Raw genomic sequence first — 23,978 nt, 5'->3', positions numbered from 1 at the left:
ATTTATTTCTAGGAGAGAGAGAGAGAGAGACAGCGTGAGCAGGGGAGGGTCAGAGAGAGAGGGAGACACAGACTCCGAAATAGGCTCCAGGCTCCGAGCTGGCAGTCAGCACAGAGCCCGACGCGGGGCTCGAACCCACGAACCGTGAGATCATGACCTGAGCGAAAGTCGGACGCTTAACCAACTAAGCCACCCGGGCGCCCCGATGAAAATTTTTTTTAACATTTATTTATTTTTGAGAGAGAGAGAAATTAAGTTTTTAATGTTTATTTATTCTTGAGAGACAGTGTGAGCAGGGGAGGGTCAGAGAGAGGAGACACAGAATCTGCAGCAGCTCCAGGCTCTGAGCTGTCAGCACAGAGCCTGACGTGGGGCTTGAACTCACGAAGTGTGAGATCATGACCTGAGCCGAAGTCAGACCCTTAACCGACTAAGCCCCAGGCCCCCCGGCGTGTGACACATTTCTAACTCGTGTTCAGACGGCGTGAAGTTTCCTCCGTGTCTACGACTCGGAGCTTTGCTGTGTCTACCGTGGGTCCCTGTTCTCTTCCCAGGGGAAGGCAGAGAGGAGATTGTGAAGGTGACGTTTGAGGAGCTGCGGCAGCAGGTGGCCTTGTTTGCGGCGGCGATGAGGAAAATGGGTGTGAAACGAGGAGACCGCGTGGCCGGTAAGTGTTTTGGGTTCTTCTTGTGGTTTGGGGGAGAGACTGAGGTGGAGTGAGCGGCTTGGAAGGTTGAGGCAGCCGTTGGACAAGTGGCGGGTTACGACAGCCCTGCAGGACTTGGGTGATCCGTGCTTGGTGGAGGATAGGTGACGAAGGAAGGTCACAGTGTGTGGAGTGGGGAGGGACATTCCGGGCCACAGGAGCAGCCTGTGCAAAGGCCCGGGAGTTGGTGGGGTTGGGCACCTCCCAACTGGGAAGGGAGTCCTGGCTCCCACCTGCCTTTGTTCTCTCTGCACCTGGCACTGAGTCTTGCCTTCCCTCTGAGCACAAGTCAGGTGTTTTCTTACAGTTTTCCTTTCAGTTTGCCTCCTGGGGAAGGTTCACAGGCCTGTGTGTGCACCTGTGCTCTGCCTCAGGGACCTCAGTTACTTTAGAGGTGGGTGGGCGTGTCCTCAGGGCGAGCAGGGGAGATAAGAGGACCTACCCTCCAGCAGGCGAGGTGCCGGCCTGCCTCCCTCCGCCCCCCCCCCCCCGGCCGAGGGCAGGTGGCCATGGGAGAAGCGCCTTTCCTGGGGGACTCCGCGCAGGCGGGCTCAGTGCGTGTTTGCTAAGAGGGTGGCCTTATGTGTAACAATAGGGCTGTGCCCGCGTCCCCTCCCGTGACAGCCGGTGCGGAGCCTCTGCTCGCATGTCAGCTGATGGGGCAGGGTGCAGACAGGGAGGGCCCCCGCAGCCCGTCGGCCTGGGCGGGGCTGTGCTGCATGCCCGGGCTTCACACGCCAGCGAGGCCCTGCCCCCAGCCCCCGGGAAACTGTCGGCGCTCTCTGCGTGCCCCTGCGCCTGCTCACGTTCCTCAGTGGACCTCGTTGCCCATCCAAAATCTGGGGCTTGTGTGTGTGTGTGTGTGTGTGTCCGTGCATCTGGCCTCTGGCGCTGGAGGACGGGCTGTGTCCTCTGTGCACGGCTGCGGCGCTGTCCACAGGGCGGCCGGCGTGCGGTGGGCATGTGGTGGGCACCTGCGGGCGAGTGTGTGCGAGCGCAGGCCTGGTTGTAGCAGGCGCCATGTGCATGAAGCCTCCGTATCCAGGTTCCAATTATACTTCAGTCTACCCTTTCAAGGTCTAGAAAAGGCATTCAGATGGTTCTTCTTCTCTCCAGTTTTTTTTCTTTCCTCCAATTTTCATCAAAATGAACCTCTTTTTTTTTGTTCTTTTTAAAAATAATTTTATAGATTTTTTTTGTTTTGTTTTATTTATTTCTAGGAGAGAGAGAGGGAGACAGCGTGAGCAGGGGAGGGTCAGAGAGAGAGGGAGTCACAGACTCTGAAACAGGCTCCAGGCTCTGAGCTGGCAGTCAGCACAGAGCCCGACGTGGGGCTCGAACTCACAAACCGCGAGATCATGACCTGAGCGAAAGTCGGACGCTTAACCGACTAAGCCACCCAGGCGCCCCCCAAAAAAATTTTATTGTTTATTATGAAACAGAGAGAAATAGAGGATGAGCAGGGGGAGGGGCAGAGAGAAAGAGGGAGACACAGAATCTGAAGCAGTTCCAGGTTCTGAGCTGTCAGCACAGAGCCCAAAGTGGGGCTCGAACCCATGAACCATGAGACCATAACCTGAGCCAAAGTGAGACGCTCAACCGACTGAGCCACCCAGGCGCTTCAAAACAAACCTCTTTTTGAAGCAAATGTTTTCTGAAGGAAGGGGACATGGAGAGCACAGACCGTGCTTTCACAGAAGGACGTCCCGGCAGTGTAAAGTGAGGCCGGTGCCCGGCCCTCATGAGGTTCTCAGCCTGGACGTGGACTTGACCCGAGCGTGGTTCCAGGACTGGGGGCCAGGGAATGACTTCAAGGACAGGGGACGCAGGGACACGCCTGAGGGGCTACAGGCACTCACAGGGCTGCTCTGGTGGCTTCTCTGGTCTGACTGTGGCCGGGCCTGGCGCCAAGCAGGGTGTGTGGCCTCCTTGGGGTGGGTCCCGCCCCACCCTGCCCCAGGGACACTGCCGTTCACATGGTAAACTCAGGAGATGCAGATGCTGGGCACAGCCCGGGCTGACCCTCGCCCTTGGCCCCCTACCCCCCTGGCTGCAGGGAGGCACAGCATTCGGAGAGGCAGAGGTCCTGGCCGTGCTGGTCACATGGGCAGTGCAGCGGCACGGGCAGGGAGGCAGGGGGGAGCTGTGCCGGTGCTGAGACTGCAGGCATCTCTGGTCGCCGAGGGGCCTGTCCCCTGATGCCGCATGTCTGCTCCTTTCCTCTGGGACATTTAGGGCCGTCTCTTTAGTTGACCAGAGCCCCTTTGTTGTCACCACAGCCCAGCCTCCCATCTCAAGCTTTCTGGGTTTCCCGACTGTCCTGCCCGTAGTCATCATTCCCCCGTCGCCTCTCCTTCCCCCTTCTGTTTGTCTCCCTGTCTGTCCATCCATCCCTCTACCCATCCATCTGCCAGCCAGCTCACCCGTATCGGCCTTGATATGCGGGGCTTGGTCAAAGGTATTTGGTGAAGCAAAGGACAAGATGGGCCAAGTCCCTGGCCTCCTGTGAGAATCAGACATGAAATTGGCAGTTATGATTATTAGACACGGGTGACTCTTATGGTAAATTTGGTGAGGGAGAAATAGAGCGTGCTTTGTGGGGACTGGCCAGGGAACCTGAGTTTACTGGGGGGCCTTAGAAAAGGCGTCTCCGAGAAAGTCTCATTTCCGTTAAGAGTTAAATAATGAGTTTGCAGAGTCAGGAAGGCTGGTAGTGTGTGAAAGAGCACTGAGGCAGAACAGACATTCTATGCAAAGGCCCTGGGGCAGGAGGAGTTTGGAATAACTGGTGTGTGTGGAAGGGTGTTCAGGCAGAGAAGACAGGCTGTGCAAAGGCCCTGGGGCAGGAGGAGCTTAGAACAACTGGAGAACTGGAGTAGGAGGTAGAGAGGAGGAAGAGGAGGCTGGGGCTGGCTCCTGCCGGGCCGTGGGGATCCCTCTGGTTAGATTGGGTTGGAAGGGGTGACAGTAATGTCATGGACAGGTAAGGGGTAAGCGATGGGGCCATGGGAATGGAGAAGTCAAGGCAGCCTGGCAGAGGTGGGGCTGGCCACGCTCCTGGGGCTGGTGGAAGCCAACTCCTCTCCCCACTCCTGCCCCGGCTCTCAGGGGCCTTTTGGAATTCCACCACATGCGACATGCCCTGAGCCCAAGTCCTTCTCCCTGTGCCCGATCACAGGGTATTTACCCAACAGCGTGTACGCCGTGGAGGCCATGCTGGCGGCAGCAAGCATCGGCGCCATCTGGAGCTCCTTGTCCCCAGACTTCGGCATGAACGTGAGTTGGGGTCCCCGCTGAGGGACGCCTGTGTGCCCCATGGGTGCCCTGGGGGCGCAGCCGCCGGCCGCAGAGACAGTCCCGTGGGGTTTCCTGACGTCGTGGGTGGGGGTGTGGCGGCTGTGGCGCAGGACTGGCCGGCGGGGCAGGAGACACTGTTGGTGACACGGGAGCGATGGAGGAGACGGATCTTGAGCACCTGAGTCTTGGTTTTAAGTCCACAAACCAAGTCCTGGAGTCACTGGCATCCTGTCCCCGTGTGCACACGGCACGGGCGCATGGGGGTCTCGCTGGAGAGGCTCGGTCACCTCTCGATGTCTCTGTCCGGCAGACAGTCATCTGGCTTTGCTCACGGACAGTCCCTGAGGCCTCCTTGCGCCCATGTCTTTCCCTGCGGTTTCTTTTTTTTTTCTTTTTATTAATTTTTTTTATGTTTTCTATTTATTATTGAGACAGAAACAGAGCATGAGCAGGGGAGGGGCAGGGAGAGAGGAGACACAGAATCTGAAACAGGCTCCAGGCTCTGAGCTGTCAGCACAGAGCCCGACGCGGGGCTTGAACTCCCCAACTGTGAGATCATGACCTGAGCTGATGTCTGACCCTTAACCAGCTGAGCCCCCCAGGCGCCCCTCCCTGTGGTTTCTGATCCCTTCCTCTGGGTCTGTGCTCCGTGTGGGAAGGGGTGGGGGTGTCTTTATCTCTGTGGAGCTGAGGGGACGAAGGACGCAGGTGCTCCCAGCCTCCAGAGGGCGCGGGCAGGGGTGGGCGGGGAGCGCAGCCCCTGTGGAGAACAAAGCAGAGCAGGACTTATCGGGGCCTCTGCCCCCCGCAGGGCCCTTCCTGGGTGCAGGGCTGTGGAGATGTGGGTCCCTCAGGAGCCGCCAGGAGGGACCCCAGTTAGAGGACATGGTGGCATCCGTGACCCCAACCGCGCTCCCTGGCGTCAGGTGTTTTGCTCCCAGCCGGGTCCCTGCTCGGGGCACCAGCCCGCGTGGCTCAGTGCCGAGGCCTTCCTGACCGCTGACCGAGCCGTTTACCCTCCTGCACAAAGCAGGGACGGTGGGTGGGGCTGTGGGGGGCGGGCGGGTAGGAGGCTGGGCCGCGAGCTGAGGCTGGCGCACGTCGCCTCCAGGTTCAGCCGCTCGCGACGCTGGAGCCCAGTGCTCTGCGGCCAGGCCGTGTCGGCTGCAGGGTAGGCCTTCGGGTACGAGCTTGAAAGTCACGTCCGCCTCGAGGTTTCTGTCCTGGTAAAGGTGGTCCAGGTGGGTCACCACTCCCCCACGCCGTGCGGGGGAGGAGCCTGGAGCGGCGAAGGGACTGGCTGGGCTGCGGTGAGGACCGGGCTCTGCTGAGTTCTGGGAGCAGGTGGCCGCCCGGACCTCACTGCTCCGCGGTGGTTTTCCTCCCGGGGCCTCCCTGTGCCCGTGCCCGTCGCCCCCCTGAGGACCGCCGCGGAGCAGCCAGGCTGGAGGTGGCCCTGCGGCCTCCGGTGCCCCGGGCCCTCGGCGAGGCCGTGAGCTGCGGAGGCAGCGGCACCTCGCGGGACGGTGCCCAGGCCTGTCCCCGCGGCCCCCCAGCAGCTCTTGAGCTGTGTGTTCGGCAGTGGGGTCGAGAAGGCAGTGTGGCCTGGCAGTTCCTGCCCAGGTCCGGCCCTGGCTTTGCCGCCTCCGTGCCGTGTCCCCCGTGCACCCTGTGGGGAGCCGCTGAGGGCTACAGACCTGATGCTGTGTGGGGCTGGGGGCCGTGCGTGACGCACCCCCAGGTCACCGCGTGTTAGCCTGTGTTGGTGAGGCGGGTGCTCCTGAGTGACGCTGGAGCTTGGAGCCCGTCACGAGGGTGCTGGACGACGATGCAGTCCTTCCCTGGCCCAGGTGTCTCCTGAGGTGCCCCCTGCCTGGGGACAGCCTCTCCCCTGCCGCCAGCTGTGGGACCTGCCCCTGCGGCCGCCCCCGTGGGGAGCCCTCTTACCACTCTGGCCTCAGCCTGCCCGCCCTAGAATCCTGGGCCCAGAAGGGCGCCTGGGGGGCTCAGTGGGTTGAGCGTCCGACTTCGGCTCAGGTCATGATCTCACGGTTGGCAGGTTCCAGCCCCGTGTCGGGCTCTGTGTTGACAGCTCAGAGCCTGGAAGCTGCTTTAGATTCTGTGTCTCCCTCTCACTCTGCCCCTCCCCTGCTTGTGCTCTGTCTCCGTCTCTCAAAAAAATAAGTAAACATTATAAAACATTAAGAAAAAGAATCCTGAGGTCTAAGAATCCTCTGTGCTTGGCTGTATCAAGTTTGTACATTGCCACCATGCCTTTTATCAGCCTACTGGTTTTCCTGGTGATTCTCATGAGTTTTCTGCTTGACTTCCTGTCACCTGCGCTGACCAACTGCCTGATCATCAGGCCTCCCCCCGCTTCCCACCTCCCGGTGGTGTGAGGCTGCCGTGTTCCTGGGAGTTCCTGGCTCACTGCTTGTGCCCTTGGAGTGGCCCGGGTGTCGGTCGTGAAGTGCTGGCCTCGGACGGACGAGTGTCCAGGCCGGTGCCTCCCCAGGTGCCATGTTTGTGGATGAGGAGGGCGCCACCGTGGTCTGACCCTCAGCTTGTCCCAGGTGCCCGTCAGCATCAGGATGGAGCTGTACCCGCATGGGAGGCGCTGGGCAGGAAGGCGGGATCCGTGCGTGGGGAGCCTGCCTCTCAAACGGGGCGTATTTACGAGGATGCGCGTTTATAGGGTTGTGCATTTGGGTGGCAGAAAGTGCCGTTGGGAGGATTCGTGCCTCTCAACTCAAGATTAGGAGACGCTCCGCAGAGCTACAGCTGCCTGTTTGGACGGTGAGCCTTCTGCAGAGTGGGGGACCTCCTGGTAGCACAGGTCCTCACCCCACGCGTCCCCATTTCACACACTTGCGCTTTGCCAATCCAGCGCATGTCTGTGTCTTTATGCAGACGCTTTCCCAGAGTGGCTGACTCTCACTTCTCAGGTGCGAGTCGTGGTTTGCTCGGCTTCTGCATCGGCCACGGGTGGGGGGACACAGGCAGGCGCCTGGCGCTCCAGCAACACGCTGCCGTGTTCCCAAGACGCGGCCCCTTGGCTTTTGAAGGCATGACTGATGGCGACCTCCGCCCCCCCCCCCCGGCAGGGTGTTCTGGACCGCTTCTCTCAAATCCATCCCAAGCTCATCTTCTCCGTGGAGGCGGTCATGTACAACGGCAAGGAGTTCAGCCACATGGACAAGCTGCAGCAGGTGGTGAAAGGTGCGTGGCTCTCCCCAGTGTGAGTGCAGGGAAGGGGCAGCGAGCAGGGGCAGGGGCCCCCCAGAGGCAGGAACGCCCCTGAGCCACCAGCGGCAAACCTGTGACGCCCCATCTCTTGCTTGGGTTATGCCTGGGGGAACCACAGCCGCCCCTCCCCCTCCTCCAGGACTCCCAGACTTGAAGAGGGTAGTGCTGATTCCATACCTCACCCCGCGAGAGAAGATAGACCTTTCCAATATCCCGAATAGGTAAGCCAGAGCGCGGATCACTGGGTCCCCGTGAGCCCACCGGGAGTCCCCCGGGAAGCAGGTTCTTGACCCCTTCCTCTCGGGGCTGTGGCATTTTAGAGGCGCAGGGGATTTCAGTTAAAAATCACTTCTTGTGGGGGCTCTTGGGGAGCTTAGTCGGATAAGTGTCCGAGTCTTGATTTCCACTCAGGTCATGATCTCATGGTTTGTGGGTTCGAGCCCTTCTCGGACACTGTGCTGACAGCACAGAGCCTGCTTGGGATTCTCTCTCTCCCCTCAAAATATATAAACTTTAAAATTAAAAATGGAAGTCATTCTTGTAGATGGACACCTGAGGCCCCAGAGTGAAGCCCCAAGGCCGCAGAGCGACGTGGGGTCGGCCGCAGGGATGCTCTGTCTTTCTCTCTGCCGTCCCTTTGCAGTGTCGGGTCAAGCCCTGCTCCCCGACTGAATGGAAATGAACGTGTGCATGTGTGTGTATGCATGTGCACCCACGGGTATGTGTGTGAACGCAACTGTGGGTGCACCTGACTGTGCACATGTGATCAATTTCCCTCTCAGAACCGAGTTTTGTCCTTACTGTCAGGAGCGTCTTCTTCTGTTTCTCTGACATTTATAAGCTGGTGCAACACGAGCCCTAAGTGGCAAACAGTATTGTGAGCCGTTTATTTTGGAACAGGAATTGAGGAAGCGGGTCGTGGTTTAGGCAGAGTTGAATTTGTCTCCAGACTCTCGGAGCTGTACCCCTTTCCCCTCCCTGAGACAGCCTTGGGGAGAATTCCGCGGTCAGGTGCCGTTCCCTGTGCAGGCGCCCCTGTCCCTTTAGCTCTGTGTGGGGCCGTGGCAGGAACCTGGCGGGCGGCCCCTCGTGGGAAGTGGCCCGCAGGCGCGCAGTGGGGTCTTTGTGTCACGTGGGGGGGTGGGGAGGACTTTCTTGGAGGCAATGAGGGGCAGAGGAGGAGGGAGAGGGGGAGAGAGAGAGAGAAAGAGAGAGAGAGAGAGAGAGAATCTCAAACAGGCTCCATGGCCAGCACAGAGCCCAACATGGGGCTTGATCTCATGATCCTGGGATTGTGACCAGAGCAAAATCAGGAGTCAGACACTCAACTGCCTCAGGCCCCCAGGTGCCCCGCAGGCAGACGGTGTGGTCTGTGCCGGCTGCTCTCGGGCACCCAGGGGTGCCGTGCTCAAGGGGCTGTGGTTTCGAGGGAGGAACGGGCCACAGCTGCGGGAACAGGAGCCATGACCGCTAGGCCCGGGTGACACAGCCCTGCTCACGCAGCCGGGGGGGCAGGAAGTGCCCAGGGGCTGAGAAGGGTGTGGGTGGGGTCTGGGGAGGTGGCACCTATGGTGACCCTGAGAGACGGGCAGGGGCTGGGGACGCCTGTCTGTGTCCAGATTCCAGAGGCCGTAGGCACTGCCTGCAAGGCGCCCTTCCCTGTGGGCTATGCTCTCAGGCGGACTCAGGTCCAGATGTCAGCTGTGCGACCCGGTGTGAGGGGCTGACCTGTGTGTGCCCTGGGCCCCCATCTGTAGAGTGGGGGCAACATCACCTTCTTCACGGGCTTGCTGGGAGCGTCACATAAGGGAGCGCTGGGCCAGGTGCACTCAGGCGTCAGCCCTCAGCAGGGGTGCCTGTGCTGGTGAGCAGGTGACAGACAGGCGATGCCGCGGGCTGGGGTGGGGGTGCTCTGTTCCGTGGAGCGTCCGGGTCGGAATGTGCAGGGCCTGACGGGCAGGCCTGGGGCTCGGACTTGTCCCTTGTGCTGGGGGAACCCGCCCACTGGGATGCGTTCCAGCCGGACACAGGGCCCTGGTCCTGTTCACACTGCAGACTCCGCTCCCCGCTTTATGTTGGGGCGTCACGCACGGGAGCCACAGCTCTCATCCTTCTCACTGTGTTCATCAGCAGTCGGTGTGAAGTGAGAGTGTCCAGCATCACACATGCCCCTTCGCTCAGCTCGATGCCGCGCAGGCCCCCCTCCCCCGCCGTCCCCCAGGGGGCCCGCCTCCCCTGCTACCCGCCTCTGCATGGCCGGATGCCGCGGACACACTAAGAACATGGACGTGCCCGTGTCTGAGACCCGGGGGGGGGACCACCCTTTGGGGCTTTCAGTTTTAGAAGAGTAACAAGAGTAATTGCTCTTTACTGTGATTTATACACACTGTTCGGAAGGAAAGGCTTTTCTCTGTGTGCGGCGTCCGATTAGATCGGGCGCTTTGTGTGCCTGGGATTGGGATGGGAGGTGAAGGAGGCGGGGGCTCTCAGTGGCTGGAAAGTTCCACAGCGAATAATTTCCCTGCCGCCGCGGAGCAGAAGGCGTTGTTTGTCTGCCGCTCAGAGTGGAATTATCTGGGTGCCCTTCTCGAACCCCCAGTGCGACCCAGCCGGTCTCTCACTCTGGAGTGTGTAGAGTAATTATCCCTAGCAGACCGCTGCGGGCTGAGTGTAACCGATTCTCCCCTTCCCTGAAAGAGACGAAGTTCCATTTGTCAAACAGCAGGACCCCCCTCCCCCCACCCCCGCTTCTCCCTTTGAAGCCAGTGGGTGGATGGGCCAGGGTCCCTGTTCCCGCTGGTCTCGAAGTAGACAAGGCACTTCTCCCAAGAAGGCCCTGCAGCTTCAGCAGCTCCGTTTCGGCCGGAGCGCAGGGCTGCGTCTCCTCGCTGGTTTGGCCCCACGTGTTGGTTCTTTATGTCAGCTCTGCGCGCAGCTGCCTTAGGCGGCAGTCAGTAGCCGGGCTTCATCTTTCCTTTTTTTTTTTTAATTTACATCCCAGGCAGTTAGCATGTAGTGCAACAGTGATTTCAGGAGTAGATTCCAGTGATCTGTCCCCTACGTATAACACCCGGTGCTCATCCCAAGTGTCCTCAGTGACCCCCACCCACAACCCCTCCAGCAACCCTCAATTTGTTCTCTGTGTTTAAGAGTCTCTTATGTTACGCTTTCTCCCTGTTTTTATATTATTTTTACTTATCCTCTTTTATGTTCATCTGGTTTGTATCTTAAGTTCCACGTATGAGTGAAATCATGGTATTTGTCTTTCATGGACTAATTAAGCTTAGCATAATCTTCTCCAGTTCCATCCATGGGGTTGCAAACGTCAAGGTTGTATTATTTTTAATTGCCGAGTAATACTCCATTGTGCTGTAAACCTTGGGATGCATGTGCCCCTTTGAAACAGCACACCTGTCCCTAGGATAAATACCTAGTAGTGCAATTGCCGTTGTAGAGTAGTTTGGGCTTCATTTTTTTTTTTAAGTTTATTTATTTTGAAAGAGAAAGTAAGAGGGAAGAAGCAGGGGAGGGGCAGAGAGAGAGAGGGAGAGAGAGGATCCCAAGCAGGGTCCATGTTGTCAGCCTGACGCGGGGCTCGAACCCACGAACTGCGAGATCATGACCTGAGCTGAAGTCGGAACTTAACCAACAGCCACCCAGGCGCCCCTTGGCCCCACCTTCTTGCTCTTGACCTTCTGGGGAGAAGCTCGGGAATCTGGGGTCTCTTTTCCCTGCTCCTTGCTGGGGTGGGGGCAGGGTGTTGGGTTCACAAGCTCCTTCTCCTGAGTGTGCATACAAACAGGATATGTTAATTGTGAAAACACTTAGCAGGCTCTCAGCCCTGTGAGCTGCTAATTGAGCAACATGGAATTTTCACTCTCTGTTTTCCTTCAATTAGTGTGAATCCCTCAGGTAGGATGTCTCCAAGCAAGGTTAGTTTTCCCAGGAAATCCTCCGAGGAAGCAGTAGGGGGCAGCGAGCGGCCAGATCTAGCTGGGAGGACTCGGGATGCAGCCCAGCATTCCGGAATGTTCACTGTGTCTGTGTGCTTTGCCCCCAGTGTGTTTCTGGACGACTTTCTTGCCACTGGGAGGGGCGAGCAGGTCCCGCAGCTGGAGTTCGAGCAGCTGCCCTTCAGCCACCCGCTCTTCATCATGTTTTCGTCCGGCACGACTGGAGCGCCCAAGTGCATGGTGCACTCCGCCGGGGTACGTCTCTCCCGCCATCCGAATGCTCTGCTGAGGGCTCCCGGCTGCAGGAAGCGGGCATCCGGGTCTGCGCCCCAAACCACCACCCCAGCCAGCCTGCACCCCTTCCCTGGAGACTCCAGCATGTGGCCCCTCTTTGAGTCAGGGGGCAGCGTGGAGATTTGGGACTGAGCCCAGGCATCTGGCGCTGCTGTTCCCAGCGCTGCTGTTCCAGGCGCTGCGGTGTGCCTGTCTCCACGGTGACAGGTGTGGAGGCTGCAGTGCCTCTGAGGTGGGGGGGTGCGCTGGGCGAGCCCCTGACGTGCAGCTGTGGGTGGGATGGGCCTTGCCTGCGGCTTGGACGGAGTGAGGCAGAGCAGGAGGGCAGCTCCGAGCACATCACGGGTCACGAGGGATGCTGGTGGTGTCGCCTGACCCTGTTGTGTTAGCGCGTGCATGCGCCCGGTGCCGCAGTGGAGCAGCTGACCGCGGCCGTGGTCAGGCACCGAGAGCCCTGGGTTAGGTTTTAAAGCGCCGTGAGCGCAGGAAAGCTCGCCCGCCATAGTCATCAGCTCGCACTGCCGTGGCGAAGGACCGCGGGCCGGCGCTCAGACAGGCGAGCTCTGCTTCCCTCTCACAGTTCCGGGGCTGGAAGTCAGATCAAGGGGGCCTGGGGCTGGGGCCGCCTTCTCACTATGTCCTCGCCTGGCCTTCCCTCTGTGCACGTGGCTCTGGGGGCTCATTCCTGCCCACGCTTCCTCTCTGTGAAGATGTCCATCTGCCTGGATCAGGACCTGCTGCAGTGGCCTCTCCAACTTCTTCGCCTCTTCCAACACCCCATCTCCAAATGTGGTCACACTCGAGGTCCTGGGCCTTAGGGCTTCAGCATGTGACTCTGGGGACACACAGCTCAGCTCACAGCACGCACTTCTCATTTTCCTGTTTATTCCATCGAAAGTCCAACCATGTTAAAGCACCTGAAATAATGCTTTCCCACCAAGCATGAGATTTCATCCATATACGTTAGTGACTTCAACCTTTTGTGCTTGAAACGATGCCAAGCCTGTGGAATAGGTGCAGGGTGAGGAGAGAGCGGGCGCAGGGGTGAGGGGAGCGGTGCAGGGGTGAGGAGCACGGTGGGCTCCACGGGCATGTCAGCCAGACGCCACCATCATTAACATCCTCAGCATCCGTTCTTAATGTTTTCTTGAAAGACTCCTTTGCCTTGCTTCTCTCTCTTTCTGAAGACACACACACACACACACACACGCACACGTCATTTTTCTTTAGCTTCTTGCTGACCCCCTTGAGAATAAACTGGGGAGTCCTGGCCCTTTACCCCGGGTACCTGAGCGCACGCCTCCCGAGAACGAGAGCTTCTCTCACAAAACCCTCGTACGTTCATGACGGTCAGGAAAGTCCGCGTCGATGCGATGCCGTCACCTGATGCGTGGTCCATGTTCGGATCTCCACTGTCCCCACGACACCCTCCTCGGCCTCCTGCTGTCACGCCTCTGGGGTCCTTCACCTCTCAGGACACGGGCGTTTTTGGAGCCCCAGCTCCTGGTCTGGCAGCATGGCGCTCTGGTTCATCGGGTGCTTCCCGCTGCTTAGGTCGGGGCTGTGCCTTCCGGAAGGGGTGTTCAGGGGGAAACTGATGTGAGTTTATTTCATGATTGTTGTCTAAGCGGGTCACTCTCCCGAGGCACGGTTCCTTGGTACGTTTGGTACTTTTCTGTGACTCTGACCCCTCCTGGCCTCATCTCCTACCGCGCCCCTGGCCTTGACGGGGCGCTTCTTTCTGACTCAGTCCCCACCTGGAACTGAGAGCCCTCCTGGGCTGGTCTCGGGGGCTCCGTGCAGGGTGCTCGTCCCCTGCTTCCGGCAGCCCTGGGCCTCTCGCCTGGCCGGTCCCACAGCGTCTGTCTGGACCCGCTTCCCAGCTTCTCCCTCCGTTGGCCTGGCCTGCAGGGAGCACAAAAGCCCTCGGCCTCCCGGTCAGACCTGTTGCGGCCGCCTTTTCTCCCGGTGCTCAGGAGAAGGGGGTTATTCAAGACGAAGTGTCCTGTTCGCAAACCCCTTTGCAGCCTTTGCCTGACAAGATGGAGGCGTTTGAGGATCAAATATAAAGTTTCTGCTCTGCTAGTGCATTTGGCTTTTACAGATGTTCCCTCTGCCTAGGAGCAGTTTGAATCTCTCCCGTACAAAGGGAACATTTACATTTGATCCTGCTAAAGCCTCTGAGGCTTTTCACAGAGCGCTTTCGTCAGGAGGCGGGGGAGTCCCAGCACCTTCATCACTACCTGGTTCTGAATTCGCTGGAGGTCTGATGGCAGGTTATGAAATAGAGCCTCCGAATAAACAGCAAGAGCCCCCTGTGACTGCTCAGGAAACCGCAGGGCGGAGGGAGGGGGGCGTCCAGGGCCCCGAGGCTTTGTTTCTAGAAGTAACCCTGGCCCAACAGAGTTGAGTTGCCTTTTTGTAATTGGGAGTTGACCTTGTTCAAGCCGTCCCAGTTTGTTAGATCAAGTCGGGAGATGTGTGCCGTGGCCACTGGAATCCCATCTTCCTGGAGCGCGGAGCCCTGGTGCGCCTGGTCCAGGCCCGTTGGCTAGCGCTGGAGGGAGCGGTTTTAGAAACCCTGTAGACAAGGGTGGGGGTGCGTGGCAAAACAGCGGGCATTTTAGGAACAACTGAAATGTCTGACTGTGCTTTTATTTTTAGTGCTTTTTGCATAGCGAATGTCACTTTTTTGGGAGAGGAACATAAAAACGTATTCGATATAATATAGCTTGCTCGTAAAATCATGACGCCTGGTATATTTAGAGGATGGAAAAATCAGGAGCAATTCTGCTTCTCTCTTCACTGGGCTCTTGCCTCTCCGGAGCAGGGAGGAAGCCTGTTTTCAGGAGTTGTGTCCACAGGCGGCTTGGATGCAGCGGGACGGAGGGCACGGCGTGGGAACCGTCCCCTGGGGTTCGTGGGGGTGCTGTTCCCGGTGTGCAGGCTGGTGGTTTGCTGAGTCCACCACAAGAGGCCCCAGACTCAGCCATAAATATCTGAAGATTGACAGCAGAACCATTGCTGTGCATCAGGAGTCATTGAGACAGATGCTCGAGCAAGAGGTGAAGCCAGGTGTGCTTTGTGCCTCCTGAGAAGGGGAGATCGGGCCCAGCGGACACACACACGGCTGTAAACAGGCCAGGCTCGAAGCCGACTGCGGAGGAGACGTACAGGCCTAAATTAAATCCCAGTTTTACTTTATTTTTCAAAAATAATTTTTTCTTAATGATTATCATTATCATTTTATGTTTTATTTATTTCTGAGAGAGAGACAGCATGAATAGGGGAGGGTCAGAGAGAGAGAGATACAGAATCTGAACCAGGCTCCAGGCTGTGAGCTGGCAGTCAGCACAGAGCCCGACGCGGGGCTCGAACCCATGAGCCATGAGATCATGACCTGAGCCAAAGTCAGACGCTTCACCGACTGAGCTACCCAGGCGCCCCAATGATTATTGTTTTTTTTTAATTAATTTTTTAAATGTTTTATTTTTGAGAGTGAGATAGAGACAATATGAGCAGGGGAGGGTCAGAGAGAGAGGGAGATACAGAATCCAAAACAGGCTCCAGGCTCTGAGCTAGTTGTCAGCACAGAGCCCGATGCGGGCCTTGAACCCACGAACCGTGAGATCACGACCTGAGCCGAAGTCAGACGCTTAACTGACTGAGCCATCCAGGTGCCCCTGATTATTGTTTTTTTGAAAAGAGAGACAGCATGAGCAGGGGAGGGGCAGAGAGAGAGGGAGACACAGAATCAGAAGCTGCTCCAGGCTCTGAGCTGTCCGCACAGAGCTCAAAATGGCACTCGAACTCCCCAACCATCATGACCTGAGCTGAACTTGGATGCTTAACTGACTGAGCCACCCAGGCGCCGCATCTTATTTTTCAGGTTTTAGTTATTTATTTTGAGAGAGAGAGAGTGGACAGAGATGGAGAGGGAGAGAATCCCAAGCAGGCTCCACACCATCAGCATAGAGCATAGAGCCTGACATGGGGCTTGAACCCACGAACCGTGAGATCATGACCTGAACTGAAATCAAGAGTTGGATGCTCAACTGACTGAGTCCCCCAGGTGCTCTGAATGCCAATGTTAAGTAAACAGGAGGGGGATTTGCACAGGCTGCTGTCAGGGAGGCCCTGACCCCGTCTGCAGATCTGCTGTGGGAATGTTTCGTGCTGGCTAGGAGAGCTCCTGAGGTGGCTGTCATCCCCCAGCAGGTGCCACCCACTCTGAGGAAGAGCAGTGTGTCCTGCAACTTTGCCCAGATGTGCCTGACCCCTGGGTGGGGGGCTGTCCCCGACCCGCATGATGCATGCTGGATAAAGCCACCGGAGACCAGCTTCAGGAGTCTGTATGTGGCCTTGGAGACCCTTAGAAGGGGCCTGTCACCACCCCCCCCCCCCCGCAACCGAAGCCTTTGCTCTGCGGCTGCCCAGCCCCCGGGTGGCAGAGGTCCCTCTGCTTCTCGAGGGCCTGGCGATGGGCACCACTCCGGACATTCTCTGAAATTTGAGCTCTGGCTCTTGATCTGGAGAATTTGTTAGGAGGAGGGTATCTGCTGAGCTTTGGATGGGATCAGCTCCCCTTCCTGGCTCATTTCTACTTCTCTTGGATGCAGAGCAGGTCAGTCGTAAAGGCTGCTTGTGATAGTGGGTCCTTGCTTCTGCCTCGATAGTCCCTAAACAACGGGGGCCCGTTGACGTCAGCAGGTGCTCCTACCTGGGACCAGACTGAAGTGCGGGGCAGCCCTCTTCAGGGGCCTCCGAGGGCAGTGCCCCCTGGGGCCTGGGGTTGCGCGTTAGAGCCGTGCAGAACGGTAGCACCAAGGCCGGGAGAGAGGGAGTGGCCGCTGCAGGGCCCCTTGTGCGGCCGTCTGTCCGGTGCTCCCTTTCCCGCGGCTGGCCGGACAGGCAGGGCAGGTCTGGGACGCGGGGGCGTGGGCAGAGGGGCATCACAAGCCGGAGGTCAGACACAAGGAAGCTCGCTGTGCTCCGAGAAAGAGCTCCGAGGCACGTTATGTGGAGAAAGCAAAGTGCAGGCCAACACGTCCCAATAAGGAAAGCAGCCTAAAGGACCATACGCCACTGGGCCAGAGAGGACCGGGAAACAGACACGGGGAGCGGGTGTCCTGGGGCCACACGTCCTGCCCGTTACGTGTTCACCGTTACACACTCACGTGGACGTAACGGACCGTGCACAGAGGTTGGGACGTCTGACTGCACCTTTGGGCCGCAAGCAGGGTCTCATGCTCTCCCTCAGCCACGGGTCGCGTGGGCTCTGGCCCTAGGCTCCCCAAGTGTCCCTGCCAAGGTCACCTGGCCGGCCCGTGCCCCGTTCTGGAGCGGCGCGTCGTCACACTGAGCTTCTGTTCTTTCTGCTGGTGTCTTTGACTTGGCCTCTCCTCTCCTCCCCGCTGGGGTTGGGGTCCCACGGTGCCCCCCATCTCTCCGGTGGACTGCTTCCTCCGGGCAATGGGCGGGAGATGGGCTTCTCCCCGGGGATCTGCATCTGTGCCCTCTGGCCTCTGCGTGTGGGCGCCTGGCTCACACCTGTCTCCCGCCTCCCCAGGGCACCCTCATCCAGCACCTGAAGGAGCACATCCTCCACGGCAACATGGGCAGCAGCGACGTCCTCCTGTATTACACCACGGTGAGTGTGCCCGGGGCGCCAGGGTGGGTGTGCATGCACCACGGTGAGTGTGCATAGACCACGGTGAGTGTGCCCGGGGCGCCAGGGTGGGTGTGCATGCACCACAGTGAGTGTGCACACACCATGGTGAGTGTGCCCGGGGCACCAGGATGGGTGTGCATACACCACGGTGAGTGTGCATATACCACGGTGAGTGTGCCCGGGGCACCAGGGCGGGTGTGTGGACACCACGGTGAGTGCACGTGGAAGCCCAGCCCAGCAGTGTGGATGGAGTGTCGTGTTTGAATGGCAGGGAGACCCCGGTGGCTTCCCAGCGTCCAACTCCGCGGCCTCCCCAGAACACGTGGTTTAAAACGACAGGGCTTTGCGTCGAGAGGAGGTGCCCAGAGCATTGCACGTCTGGAGCAGTTCTGCCAGGCGCTTTCACCATCCCTGGAAGCGTCCTGCCCATGAGGGACAGGCAGTTGGCTTGTCCTGCGGAGCCAGGCTCGCCTGTCACTTACTGACCCACGTTAGTAGTTTCTTGGGACAGTGAGGCGGTTGGGCCATGTGCCGCGTGCTCTGCCGGCCGTGGTTTCTGGAGACAAGGAACTACAGATAGAAAAGCCATGTTAAAAGGCAGCTCAAGTAACTTGAGATTTTTGTGTGGCCCTGGTGGTGCCGGGGGGAGGGATGGGTGGCTCTGGGGCCTTGCTGAGGCTGTGCGCTGTCCTGTCTTCCGTGTCTGGGCTTTTCTTCTGGGCGTCCTGGAGAGCTACTCGGGGCACCTCGTGGCCACCCAGTCCCCCTGTGGCTGTGCCATGTGCTAGCTTTGGGGTGCACACGGCCCCCGCTCCTGGGTGTGGATGGGGCTGTGCTGTGTGTTAGCTCTGGGTGTGTGCACCGCCCCCTGCTCCTGGGTGTGGATGGGGCTGTGCCATGTGCTAGCTCCGGGGTGCACACAGCCCCTGCTCCTGGGTGTGGATGGGGCTGTGCTGTGTGCTAGCTCCGGGGTGCACACAGCCCCTGCTCCTGGGTGTGGATGTGGCTGTGCTGTGTGCTAGCTCTGGGGGTGCACACAGCCCCCACTGTTGGGTGTGGATGGGGCTGTGCCATGTGCTAGCTCCGGGGGTGCAAATGGCCCCTGCTTCTGGGTGTGGATGGGGCTGTGCCGTGTGCTAGCTCTGGGAGTGCACATGGCTCCCGCTCCTGGGCGTGGATGGGGCTGTGCCGTGTGCTAGCTCAGGGTGTGTGCACTGCTCCCCCCGTCCCCCGCTCCTGGGCGTGGATGGGGTTATGCTGTGCACCCCATGCTGGCTCGTCTCACAGTTCAGCTCATCTCAGACACCTGTCTGCGTCCACCCAGCCGTCTTTCCTGTCAGCGGCCGCAGCAGGCAGCCGCCCGAGTGCAAACATCGGCTGTGGGTTCGTGGACTCGCTGTGGTGTGTTCCATAGGACTTGTGCACGTGTGGGACCACGTTTGCATTGCTGTCCGTCTCCTGTCGTCCCCGCAAAGGCTGTCCACACGTTCTTTGACCCCTCTTAGCACACACGCGTGCGTGGATCTGATCTGCGTGGTCAGCTCTTGGCGTGGAATTCTTGGGGCGCGGCGCCCTGGAAGGGCGATTTCACCACCTGAAAGGGGCCGATTTCACCAGCTGTTGGCTCAGCTCCCGGAGGGTCTCTGGGGATGTGAGAAGCTGAATGTAGAGGTGCGGGCGGCGGGCCGGGCACTCAGTGACGCCGTGCACTTCCTTCCAGGTCGGCTGGATGATGTGGAACTGGATGGTGTCTGCTCTGGCCACGGGAGCCGCCCTCGTCTTGTACGACGGCTCCCCCTTGGTGCCCACGCCCAACGTGCTCTGGGACCTGGTTGACCGGATAGGGTAGGTACCCGAGACACCGTGCCGGCTGCAGGGCCACCCTGCTGTCACCCGCTGTGGGGGAGGTGCCTTCCTCAGGGTGCTTGGTGCCTCTCGGGGGGTGAGGGGGCCGTGGAGGTGGAAGTGGCCGCGAGGCCGGGAAGGGCAGGTGGTCCTGACAGGAGCCTGCCCAGGAGCTGGGGAGGCTGCGTGTGGAGCCGGGGGGCCACCCCCAGTTCCGGGAGGGGCTCTGAGACGTCAGGGTATCGGGAGAGGGAACGGGATCCTGTTTCTAGAACTCTGGGATCCAGGAACTGGCAGAAGAGCTCACGTGGGAGGGAGATGGGGCCACGGGGCCAGCGAGGGTCTCGGGGCTCCTCCAGCTCAAGGCGGAGGTGGAGTGTGAAGCCGGTGGCTCAGGGGACCGTGTGCACAGGTCCAGGAAGGGCAGGCTCAGGGCCCAGCACCCGGGCACTCGCGGGGTCCGGGCTTCCCACCACCGGCCTTCTGGGCCCGATGGCGAGAGGAGAGCCCTGCCTCTGTCAGCTGTCCCGCGGCGCCGGGCCGCCGTCCCCTGGGTCCCCTCGGCTCGTCACAGGATGCTCCGAGATGCTCTTGCAGATGCTGCCTGAGGGGGTGTGTCCTCCATGCAGTCCCGCCAGCGGCCCGTTCCGTGGTCGGGCACCAAGCGGGAGTCCTGAGAGCAGGGGCAGAGCCCGGGGAAGGACGCGGGGCCCCTCTATCTCCTGATCCCCCTGCCCGTGGTCCCCGCGGGAAACGGTCGGGAGGCCATGTGGGAGGGCTCTCTCTGCTAACGGATGAATCGTGGCCGGCTGAGGCTCCCTCACCACTGCGCCCCATGGTCCCCGTTGGCCTAACGATCGTGGTTCCAGGGGCGCGAACACAGAACGAGCAGACCCCGGGGCCGGAAGCAGCCTGCTCTGCAGCGAGCTCATTACCTTAAGTCTGAACCTGTTCGCGGCGGGGGCCCGAAGGAGCCACTAACGTTTCTACCTCCTTGGCCATTAATATTTCAGATACACCTTCCCGGCCTGGGTAATATTCAAATCCTGACATTTGGCTCATGGTGTTGTAAGGAAGGTTATTTCCTAATGAGACTGTTTTCCGAAGAAAGGTTAATCGAATCTCTGGGAATGTAAATGGTTTAAGAGCTTTATCCTTAATACCTGTGAACCAGGCTCCAGGTGGGGACACGTTCTGGGGGGTGTGTGTGTGAGAGAAGGAGGGACAGAAAATGTGCGTTCCTGGGACTCGGTGCTAAAGAGTTTGAGGGATGAAGAGCCTAGGAAACCCCAGCTCTGTGTGTGTCAGTGTAAGTGCATGTGTGTATGTGTGCACAGGCATGATTGTGCAAGAGAGTGTGTGCACGTGTGCAAATGGTGAGCAACTATGTGGACGTACGTGAGCACGAGTGAGTGTGTGGTTGTGCCTGCGTGTGCATGTACATATGTCTGCGTGCACGTGGGTGTGCGTGTATGTGCGTGCATGAGTGTGTGCATGCGCGTCTTGAGCGCTCACAGGTCTGTGGTCTGGGCTGACGTGGTAGGCACATCTTGGTTCCCCTGTTGGCTCGTGGCCCACATGCTGCCAGAGACGTGGCCTTGGCCGTCTGCACGGCCGCCCTGGCCCGGCTGGGAGAGCTCACCCGCCAAGTTCACGGAGGCTGGTGCGGCCACGCGGCTTGCGCAGGAGCCGAGGGGAGGGGCACTTGTGAGGACCTCAGGCCTCCATTGCCTGCTCCGGCCACCAGCGGCCATCGAAAGAGGGGTGCAGGTCAGGGGAGGCAGGACACCCTTGTCTGTGCTTCGCCCGCCTGCTGAAGATTAAAACTGAGTTGCACGTGGTCACGTCAAATCCTGTTGGTTTGCGGGAGGAGCTGTGGCCCTTCAGGGCGGGCGGACGCAGGACCTCACAGGGCCGTTTCAGGGCCTTTGGTTTTTAAGTAACGTCAGTAAACATAGAGATGGAACCTCCATGGATGAATAATGTGTCTGTGCATAGACTCACTACCGTAGATGACAACAGCGTTTATTGTGTAGGCTCAGACAAGCTTCTTTTAAAAGATGAATTTTTGTCATTTCAGGTGTATTTCTGGGCTCTGGGAGTCTGGCTTGGGGAATTCTCGGGTTAGCATTGGGGCAGAAGTCTGGGGTCTTCTGTCCAGGCTTTGCCAGTAATTGGGCCAGCATCAGAGCCACCCAAATTACCCCGTGTCATGTGTCTCTGGGTACGAGACGTCCAGGTAGAGTGTGTGGTGGGCTGACAAGCTCACCTTGCAAAGCGAACTTGTATCACTTGCACCCCCTGCATGTATCTGGGCGTGTGCTCTGTGCTGCAGCCCCTGCTGGGCCCCAGGGTGCGCCCAGCAGTGGTGGAGGTGGACAGGTCCCTGCCCCCGAATGGGGGAAGAAGCAGAGAGAAAGAAGGGCTGTTAGTGCCCTGGGGTCAGGGAGACCCTCGGAGGCAAGGGCACAGGGGCTGAGCCTGGAGTCTCCATCCTGTGGAGGGGACACGATGCGTGTGCAGGCAGAGGGAATACGCGAGCCTGGGCCCTGAATGGGACTGAGACGGGTGTGCCGGGGGAGGGGGCCCTTGTGGCCTGGACCTGAAGTCGATATGGGGGTAGCCGGGGGGTGGGGGGAGCATCTTGATTTTATGGCCGCCTTTGGCCAAAAAAGGGAAAATATTCCGTAATCGGGAGGGTAGTGGGTTGATGTGCGTGTGGGTCATTATCTTACATAGAACCTCGCATTAAGGGCACTCAGGGCTGTGGGCATGTTGGAGTCCGCCTGAGGACCCGTCTGTGCTGTCCCCTGATGGTAAACTCGGTGTCATGACTCACCCTCAACTCAGTAGCGAGTATCAGTTCAGCCCAGGAACATGACGTGTCTTGGATTTTGCAAACTTGTGAGAAACGAGTGACTAATTTCACAAAGCTCTGCTGCACGAATGTGCCTCACGAGGGTGTCTTCTTTCCCTCCCGTGCCCTCAGCATCACCATCCTTGGGACGGGCGCCAAGTGGCTGGCTGTGCTTGAAGAGAGAAAGCTGAAGCCAAGTAAGTGTGCCTCTCGGAGCAGCTGGCCCATCCCGGTCTCGCCGGCCGGGGGACTGGGCACCGCTCCGCTACCCGTTTGCTGTGCGCAGCCGGGCTACAGACGTCGGGTTTAGTTTTGATCTTTCTGTGGTCCTTCGCCCTAGTGGAAACCCACAGTCTGCAGACGCTTCATACGATCCTGTCCACCGGCTCCCCCCTGAAAGCCCAGAGCTATGACTACGTCTACAAGTGCATCAAGAGCAGTGTCCTCCTGGGCTCCATCTCAGGTACGCGGCCCTCGGGTGCTGCAGGAGGGCGTCCTGGAGGAGGCGGGAAGGGGCACGAGTGGCCCGGCCCCCGCCAGCGCGCACAGCCTCCCACCCGGCGAGGCCCGCCTCTGCGCACGCCAGCAGGTACTGAACCACTGCCCCTGGGGGAGATTACACACCTACGTGTCTCACGTCAGTTACCGTCTTACATTCCCAAAACAGCTTTTTCTGGTAGATTCTGTTTTCTTTACCTTACAAAAGAGAAAACGAGGGTCAGAAGCGTTGACCGACTTGCCGCAGCCGCCCCGGTATTGGGGACACAGGGGAGGGACTCAGACCCAGAGCAGCCGCCACACAGCCCGAGCTCCTGCCCTTGCGGCCTCTGGTCCCCGCGGTACCGGGAGCTGACGCCAGAGGGCAGGGCGCTGGGAGCGTGCGTGTCCGGCATCTCGGGATTTCCACCGTCGTGTTCTCAGGTGACCTTGAAGGCACCCTGAGCATTGATTTTGGGGTCGGGTAGGAGAATTAGGACAGCTGTAACATTGTTGATGTTCGTGAAAAGCCGGAAATTACCCATGTGGTTGGTAGAAGGGGATTAAATTAACGGGATCGTTTATGGTGGATCCTTCATTTTTGCAGCTGTTAGAAGGGACATGATAATAATTTTTGTTTAGACGGAAACATGTTTATTTACAAGGAAAGCGGCTTGTGATGGGTTAGAGGATCAGACCCAGAGTTATCTGGTCACCTTTGTGGACCAAAGAAAGGCCCGTGCAGGGGCGTGTGTGCCCGTGTGTGCACGTGGCTGTTGGGATTTCAAGTGGCCTTTTTTCTCCTCGCTTTTCTCCTAACACAAAGTTCAGTGAAGATAATTGGTATATGTGGCCAAATATTCAGAATCCAAAAGGAAACAGGGTGGTGACCCCCCCAGCCCCACCCCGTCTTCTTCCCCAAGGAAGCGGGTGCCGGTTTCTGTCGAGGCCGTCTGTCTGTGCATGGGAGGGCAGCATGTGTCGGGGAGGGGGACATTTAATGTAGGGTTCACACGGTCCCATATTTCCCCCTTAACGGTGTGACCTGGGGTTCATTCTCCCGCAGCTCATCCAAATCTTTAGATGGCCGTAATTTGGTTTTCTGAGAACACATCTCTGGAAGATGCCATGTGATTTGCTGTCCCTGCCAGCCCTCCACTTTCTAGCTGGACCCTTGGCCCGAGGCAGGGTGTCTTGGGCTGTTCGGGAGGGCAGAGGTCCCGCCAGCACCTGAGAGTGGACTTGAGACCACGTTTTCCCCTCCGGGCCTCAGTTTGCCTCCCTTACAAGGAGTGGACGGTGGCGTGTGGTCTCCAGGGGCCACGTGGGCGGATGTGCCAGGGCTCTGGTCCTTCCTCCAGTGGGGTCCTCAGCCCCATGATAGGCGACCTCCACACATGTCCCCTGCCCACGTGTCACCTGGTGGGATGCCGTGAGGCCTTGAGACAACCGCTGTGTCCTGAGATAAGACGGCCCTCAAGGTGCTGGGGGGAATGCAGGCCCAGGGTAGATGAGGCGCCCCTGTTTGTGTGAGCGGGTCGTCCGTGCAGAGGGCCCCGGGCACTCCCGTCTGCTCCTCACCCTCCTGGGAGTTTTGGGTCTTGCGCCATCTACGTCCCCTGGTTTGTAGA

General features: G+C 59.1%; 1 protein-coding gene across 2 annotated transcripts in view; it reads left to right on the top strand.

Moving 5' to 3' along the window:
• The window catches only part of AACS (acetoacetyl-CoA synthetase), a 48,141-nt gene that overhangs the window by 13,015 nt on the left and 11,148 nt on the right, over window positions 1-23,978 (top strand). For both annotated transcript variants that reach the window (XM_039254924.1, XM_039254845.1), the window contains exons 4-12: window positions 555-668; window positions 3,886-3,983; window positions 7,109-7,223; window positions 7,390-7,471; window positions 11,311-11,458; window positions 17,067-17,147; window positions 18,889-19,013; window positions 22,003-22,067; window positions 22,211-22,333. In XM_039254924.1, coding sequence (XP_039110855.1) covers window positions 555-668; window positions 3,886-3,983; window positions 7,109-7,223; window positions 7,390-7,471; window positions 11,311-11,458; window positions 17,067-17,147; window positions 18,889-19,013; window positions 22,003-22,067; window positions 22,211-22,333 — 951 coding nt within the window. The remainder of the gene's footprint in view (window positions 1-554; window positions 669-3,885; window positions 3,984-7,108; window positions 7,224-7,389; window positions 7,472-11,310; window positions 11,459-17,066; window positions 17,148-18,888; window positions 19,014-22,002; window positions 22,068-22,210; window positions 22,334-23,978) is intronic.

This window comes from Hyaena hyaena, unplaced genomic scaffold (genome assembly GCF_003009895.1).
Source record: "Hyaena hyaena isolate Hyena2069 unplaced genomic scaffold, ASM300989v1 scaffold_0, whole genome shotgun sequence".
Taxonomy (NCBI): domain Eukaryota; kingdom Metazoa; phylum Chordata; class Mammalia; order Carnivora; family Hyaenidae; genus Hyaena; species Hyaena hyaena.
Note: the sequence above shows the minus strand (reverse complement) of the source record. Positions and strands in the feature narration are given on the sequence as shown.